This window comes from Cnephaeus nilssonii, assembly GCF_951640355.1.
Source record: "Cnephaeus nilssonii genome assembly, chromosome: 11".
Classification (NCBI taxonomy): domain Eukaryota; kingdom Metazoa; phylum Chordata; class Mammalia; order Chiroptera; family Vespertilionidae; genus Cnephaeus; species Cnephaeus nilssonii.
In genome coordinates this window covers 36,534,355-36,541,711 of record NC_137082.1, presented here as the reverse complement: position 1 = coordinate 36,541,711, position 7,357 = coordinate 36,534,355, and the positions used below count along the sequence as shown (strand labels likewise).

Below are 7,357 nucleotides of genomic sequence, written 5' to 3'. Positions count from 1 at the left end.
CTGACTCGGCACCCCAGGAAAAAGTGATGTCCTTGGTACCACGGCGTGGCAACTGCCTTTGGTTTAAGTTCAAGAAGTATGGCTGCCCACCTGAGACCCTCAACGACTCCCTCTGCCACCACACAGCCAGAGGACAGAACTGGTTTGATGCATGCTATGAGAAGACGATGGGGTACCTGGTGGGGACAACAGAGTCCATGACCCCTGATGCTGTGCTCTGGTGGTTGGTCAGTGGTTAACACTGGGCCTCACCCTGCCCCTGCCCTTCCCAGGCCTAGCCCATCTCCCACTTTCGGACCCAAACCCCTATCTTGGCCCTGGCTTAGTGCACCTCCCATCTTCAGAGCCTCAGCCCCTGAGCTCTGGATGGCGCTCTCACCCACCTGGGGCTGCTTTCCTTCCACTGGGAGCTGATACCTGGGTCCCAGCCCTCAACCTCCTCCCTCCGGCTGTTTCCAGGGCATGGACTCAGCAAGCGAGCTGGGCAAAATGTGGGAGAAGCTGTTCAAGGTGATCCCCAGACCCTCAGTGAGCCATAACAATCTGTACTGCAGGACATGTGTGCTGGTGGGGAACGCGAAGATCCTGCCGGCTTCTGGCGTCAGCAACGTCACCCAGCATACCCCGGTCTTCGGGTGGGTGCTGAGGAGAGGGCAGGAGCAGGAAGGTCCCGGCCTGCCCCCAGAGTTCTGCCAGCTTCTGTTCTCCTCCTCAGGATGAACCAGGCCCCCATTCAGAGCTTCAAGACGGTAGGGAACCAAACCAGGGGACGCTCCACCTGCCGAAGGAATGTGGGGGACCAGGGCTACTGGAGACAGCTGCTTCTGCTCGTCCTGAAGCTTTCTGGGCTGGCATGGACCTCAGATGCTCTGAGCCAGGAGGTGAAGGTCTGGGAACTCAGGCATTCTTAGCATGGAGGTGAGGGGAGGTGACTGCAGGGTAACCTACTGAGGCAGCTGCAGGCCATGCCCAGGTCTCAGGAGCTGCTGAAACTCCCCCACCTCCTAACTCTTTCTTAGATTTTGGAAGAAGATCTCGTTCCCTAGTGGAATGGAACATAGCACAGACCAGGTAGGGGACGAGAGGGAGTAAGCTATGGCTTGGGCGGCTGCTGTGGGAAGGGCCCCAGGGAGGCAGGCCCGGCCGCCCCGCCTCCCCCCGCTGCCTTCTTCCCCAGGTCCTCGTGATCAGCTCCACCTTCCTCGGATACAACCAGGGCAATAGGCCGGATAACCAGGGCCAGTACCCACCCTTAGGGGCTCATGGCTATTCTGTGCCTTGTCCATCTGTGACCCGGTTAAGTGTCACATCCCTTCCTCACTTAAAACTTCCCTTCCTCGCTTAAAACTTTTTGCCCCTATTACTTCAGCACAGAGCCTTAAATTTTCTGCCTGGCTTTCAAGACCCTGCATGATCTGATTCCTTCCCTCCTCTCTCCCAGGCTCACTCACTGGGCTTCTTGGCATTCCCCAAACACACCAGCTGCCTCGTACCTTCTCACACGCTGCTCCCTCTCCCCGGAATGCCCTTCTCCGGTCTTCCTGGGGAATTCTTTCTCTTCCTCCAATATGAGGAGGAGCAGCTAGTTGAGGCTCTCTTTTCTGGACTCTGGGGTCACCTTGTGTGTTCCTTGGAGAAGGTGAACTCCATTCCCCTCCCAGCTCCAGGAGGCAGCCTGTCGCATTCGATGTTGAATAAGGGGAAGTGGGACAAGGACAGTCTACTAACATATATATTCATCTCATTCACCAGGATGCCCGCTTTGGATTTTTATCAGAGGAGCAAGGAAAACGGGGGAAAGTTAATCAGACTATGCCTAGCACAGAAGCAGAAATGGAAGTCAGCAAGAGTGAGTGGTGGGCAAGCTCACCATCAACAGCTAACGCCGTCAGAATCCACACACGTCCTAGCCCTTTGGTCCTGAAAGCAGGGAATCTTGGGACTGTAGCAGCAACAGTAGGGCTACGAGGACTTCCAGGGGTAAAGGGCAAGAGGAAATTGTGTGGACACCAGTCGGGCACTGAATAAAATCCTGGTCTGATTTTCTTACCTGCGAGGACAGTGTCAGGAGAGGAATGGCCAGACTCGACTCCCGGATCTCAGGGGACTTTCTGTGCCTGAGCCCTGGATCATGCAGATTGTTTGATTTAGACCCAACCTCACACAGAGTGCAAGCCCAGACGGAGTTCTTGGGGGAAGCTCTTTTCCCATGAGATGAAAGAGATGTGCCTCCGTGTTTCATCCTATGCTGGAGGGTGATTTTTTTCTAGCTCAGCTTTTCACTGAAGGTTCAGCTCTTTGAGTTTTGTCCCAATTCTCTGCCTCCCCTGTCCTCAGGGTCCTCTGGAACTCCTACATTCCTAAGCAGCCACTCAGGTAGCTCAAGCACTCCCTAGGCAGTTCTTCATTTCTCTTTTCATTTCTGGCATCTGGGGACTTCCTGTTTTTCTTTCTCTGCTCAGCATTTAAAATGGTTTCTATAAAAAACTCTCTCTCTCTCTCTCTCTCTCTCTCTCTCTCTCTCTCTATATATATATATATATATATATATATATATATATATATATATATATTTTAGGAAGAATAGAAAGACATTAGGAATAGTAAGTAGTTGCCTCTGGCGGGGGGGGGGGGGGGATGGTGGAGAGACTGGGTAGGTAGAGAACTAGGGAGGTATAGATTGTTTCTTTTTTTCTTCTTTTTTTTTTATTAAGGTATTATATGTGTACATATGGATTGTTTCTTTTCATATATTTTTGTACCCTTTGGCCTGTGTGCCATATTATACATATTCAAAAAATAAATACAATTAAAAAAACTTAATACTATGTTTTGACCAGCAGTTCTGAATTTTTGTAGTAGGAGAGTATTTATTTATGTAGTTTGGACTATACTTTTTAAAATTGAATTTATTGGGGTGACATAGGTTAATTACACCACACAGGTTTCAAGTGTACAACTCTACAATACATCATCTGCATACTGTATCTTGCACTCACCACCCAAAGTCAAGTCTTTTTCCGCCACCATTTATCCCTTCTTTGCCCTCTTCCCCCTCCATCCAACCCTTTTCTCTCTGGCTCTCACCATACTGTTGTCTGTGTCAGTTTTTGTGTGTGTATGTTTTTTCTTAATCCTTTCACCTTTTTCACCCAATCCCCCAATGCCCTGCCCTCTGACAGCTGTCAGTCTGTTCTTTGTGTCTATGTGTAATCGGAGAGCTTTTAGATGTCTTTAATTCATTATTTTGCTAGAACTAGAGTCAAAACTAAGTCTTCATAGCTCTCCTGCAGTTCCATGCACTGGGTGAGTACGTGATAAGGCCAGCGAGTTCCATGGATAGCAGATCATTACCTTATTGCTGTGGAAAACAGTTTGGCAATTCCATATGAGCCAGCAATTCCACTCTTAGGTAGATTCCAAAGAGAAATGAAAGCATATGTCTACACAAAAACCTGTACACAAATCTTTATAGCAGCATTATTCACAATAGCCCAAAGGTAGAAACTACACAAATGTCTATCAGTGGATGAATGGGTAAACAAATTATGGTTTATCTATACAATGGGATAGTATTCAGCCATTAAAGGGAGCAGAGTTTTAATACATGCTACAACTTGGAAGAACTTCAAAAACATTATGCTTAGTGAAAGAAGTCAGGCACAAAAAATCAGATAGTATATGATTCTTTTTATATGATCTATCCAGAAAAGGCAAATGTATAGACATAGCAGATTAGTGTTTATCAGAGGTTGGGGCAGGAGAGAAAGGTGATTATTTGATAAGTACAGGGTGCTTTTGAAAAGTCTTGAGTGTAGAGAGATCTGGTAGCCACACAACACATGAGTACACCAAATTGTACACTTAAATGGCTCATTGTATGTTATGCGAATTTCACTTCAATAAAAAAGCAGTTGCACACAAATGCATGTAATGATTACAACTATAACATTAAAAGCATACAAAATTAAATAATACATTGTTTAGATATATATATACACTGAGTGGCCAGATTAGTATGATCTCTGAACGCATAATAATCTGGCCACTCAGTGTATATCCTATATAATAAAAGGCTAATATGCAAATTTTCCCCTCAACCAGAGGCAGGCCGGTCAACCGCCCATTTCCCCTCCCCCTGGCCTGGCTGGCCGGACCCTACCCATGCACGAATTCATGCACCGGGCCTCTGAGTGGCCAGAACGCCCCCTAGTGGGGGTCAGCATGCCACCCGGGCATGTGCCCTTGACTTGAATCAAACCCAGGACCCTTCAGTCCATAGGCTGACACTCTATCCTGAGCCAAAGTAGCTAGGGCTCTATTTAATTTTTAAATCATGTGCATGTAATTGTTTCATTTTAAATAAATGAAAAGAAAATCTACCAAAAAAGTTTGGTTGGGTAGATATTTACAAAGTTTTTGTATAGATTCTTTTCTCAAGAGGGGCCAAAGGCTCTTCCCTTCCCCTCTCTACTTCATGCTTAACAACCATGCATTGGGAATAGATGTCACCCCTCTCAAACCAGCCTTGGTACATATTCTTGCCCTTTTCATTTCTGTCTCCATTACACTTGATTTCCAAGTCCTCCCATACCAGCTGGACCCTGATTAAATGCCAAGGTGTAGGCGGTCTTATCCACAAAGTCTCCATACAGGAACTCAATGTGACTTGTGTGGTGGAGTCCTTGATATAACTGGACTGGCATGAAGGACCCCATTGGGCATCAACCCTTTTTCAAGGGAGGTCACAGGACAAACCAGATGTCATCCCTCCCCTCCTCTCAGCCTCCTCAGAAGAGCACCCTGTATGGCTTAGCAGGTAGCTGTGGAGGCGAGAGGTGACACGTTGGAAGGAGAAGTGATGAAGAGGGTTGAGGAAGTGAGGGAGGGTAGAGGGTGGAGTCTGTGACCATAGCTTCCTACTTTTCCCAGTGCTTGGTGCTTGAGTCAGCCTGCCACCTGCCCTGTGTCTTCTCCTTTGGGACAGGAACAAAGCCTTTATGGTAGTTTTTAGGTTTGTGGGCTGCCTTGATGTTCACTGTGGGCAATGTTTTTGCTCTTTGGTCAGAAAGGTCTAATGGGAACAATGCTAGGTGGTACAATTCCCAGGACCTGTATACCCATTGTATCCAATCAGCTTGACAAACACTTTGGAAGGGCCGTCAGCCCCCTCTTTCTCCAAATGTTCTGTGACACTTCCCCTGACCTCATCCTGAGTGGCCAGTGAGTCTCTTCTGGGCATCCAGGCTCTGTCTCCCCTGGAGATGAGCTGCTCCTTTGAGTGCCTATTGTGGAGCTTTGTGACACACGGGTTTAATGAGTATTTGCCAAATGAATGAAAAGCTGGATTAGGGGCAGGGAGCAGCAACCAGCCCATCCTTTCCATCCACAAGGCTTTGCTATTTGAGGTTGGGCAGACAAGCTGAAGAGGTGGGCCCTTACTCAGGGAAGACAGTTACATCCAAAAGCATGACTTGTTGAGTCCTAAGGCAATAGCAAAAGGTGAGAAAACCAGCCAGCTCAAAAGTGAGACTACTCTTGGCCAGCAACAAGCCTTAAATTCTTGGATCTGACTGATGGGGCTAGAATATTCAGATACAGGAGAGATGATGACAGGAAACAAGAAAGGAGGTGCAGGCATTGAATAAAAGCCTTCCCTGATTCCTTCACCTTAACAATACTAGTAATTAAAGAAGAACCAAATCTGAATACTAATTCTCACCCCCCTCCCTGCCTCACACAAATGGCCATGTGCTGGGAATAGGGAGCATCCAGGCTCAGAGGGACACCTTCCAGCCTTAGCAGACTCCCAGCTCTCCGCGGACCCCTGACCCCTTCAACTTTTCACCTCCAAGCCCTTCCACTGGTGTCAAGCTTCAGGCCTTATGAAGGCATATAAAGAGCTGGTGGCATTGGTAACAAAGGACTAAGAGAAAAGAGGTCATACTGTCTACTCTGTGACAGGCTGCTGATGTCAATGAATTGAGTGAGATCAGCGGGACAAGGGAGCGCAGTCCTTTCTTCTCTGGAGAAGCCTCACTTCCCATCCTCACTTCCTTCAGGGTCTAGGCAAACTAGTTCCAGAAGGATACAGGGAGTAATTTCCAAGGCCCAGGGCACCAGGGCCCTGAGACCCCATGTTCCTGTTCTTCCTCCTCCCTTGCCCACTTTCTAAGTGTGGGGAGCAGAGCTGAGCCTACCCCCTCCCCGCTGTTCCCCAGGGTCACACAGAGGCATCTCATTGCTTGGAGCACACTGACAGCCCCTGCTTCCTCCTCCCTGCCCCTGCCCACCATTACCCCTGCTCCTTAGGACCTGCATTTACATAGAGCTCAGCTACTCCTTTCCTTGGCTCTGGGAGTGAGTAGGTGGTTATTGGGTCCAAAAGGAGGAAGTGAGGTATTGTGGTGGTGGTGGTGGTGGTGAGCGGGAGGCTGGAAGTGTCATCTGTCCTAAGACCAAACTAAACCAATCAGCCGCCTAATAAGGGAACTGTCTCATGGGCTGAGATGAGGTTTGCATACAAAGTCTTAGACTGACAGTTGCCTGGCTGCTTTTGTGGGTGAGGTATCCCCACCTCCACAAGAACTTTTGGAGATTCTGCTGCTGGCCCCCAAGCTATAGAGGCTCTTGGGCTGCTTATGAGGCACCACATCTGCATAACCTGCCTCCACCAGCAGGTTGTCTACCTGGTTTTACCAAAGCTTCCGAATGGGCTCAGAAGCTCCTGATGGAGTTGGAGACCCCCTGTCTCCCGAGGTCCTGGGTTCTGAGTTGCATCCCCTCCCTGGCCCCTTTCTCTACTATAATGTGGCCCAGCCTCCCCTCTGGGCTAGAACATGGGAGTGAAATGAGAAAGTGGTCTGTGCTCCTCTCCATAGGCACCGAAGCAAGGAAATCAAAGTCAACTCCAGCTGACCAAGGAGGAACTATTCCAGCTGATCCCCAGGCCAACCAGCCCTTGAGAACCTCCATGCCAGTCCTTTGCTATACAGTGGGGAACTCAGGGAATCAGAAATTTTTGGAATATGGGATAACTAGTGGTGAGGATGCACTGTGCTCCGGTGGAGGCAGGAGGGGAGGGTGTGATCAGTGCCAGGCGGTGAGCCCCAGTTCCTTCCTGATTTCTTTTCCTATCTCTGCAAAATGAATCAGGCCTCACTTCTAGGCTCTGAGAACATGGGCGACGGAACCTCCCTACGCATAATACACCTGAGAATGCCCGCAACCTGGCAAGAACACCAATATGCTGCTGGTGTTGTTGAAGCCTCCGGATGTAGTGTGGGCTGCCATGGTCCTGAACCAAGATGGAAAAGGACATGTTCAATCAGGTGGTGACTGGAGGAGTCCTCAGACC

At 48.8% G+C, this 7,357-nt stretch overlaps 1 protein-coding gene across 1 annotated transcript; it reads left to right on the top strand.

Moving 5' to 3' along the window:
- The first annotated feature begins 452 nt into the window (after positions 1-452).
- On the top strand, positions 453-2,444 carry LOC307107787 (uncharacterized protein C20orf173). The gene is made up of 4 exons (XM_079785297.1): positions 453-635; positions 716-881; positions 1,020-1,071; positions 1,753-2,444. The coding sequence occupies exons 1-3, from the start codon at positions 463-465 to the stop codon at positions 1,044-1,046; spliced, it is 366 nt and encodes a 121-aa protein (XP_079641423.1). The 5' UTR covers positions 453-462; the 3' UTR covers positions 1,047-1,071; positions 1,753-2,444.
- The last annotated feature ends 4,913 nt before the right edge of the window (positions 2,445-7,357 follow it).

Coding starts and splice junctions, on each gene's coding strand:
- LOC307107787 (XM_079785297.1), top strand. CDS start 463: ATGGACTCAGCAAGCGAGCTGGGCAAAATGTGGGAGAAGCTGTTCAAG. Junction 636..715: donor CAGCATACCCCGGTCTTCGG/GTGGGTGCTGAG, acceptor TCTCCTCCTCAG/GATGAACCAGGCCCCCATTC. Junction 882..1,019: donor CAGATGCTCTGAGCCAGGAG/GTGAAGGTCTGG, acceptor ACTCTTTCTTAG/ATTTTGGAAGAAGATCTCGT.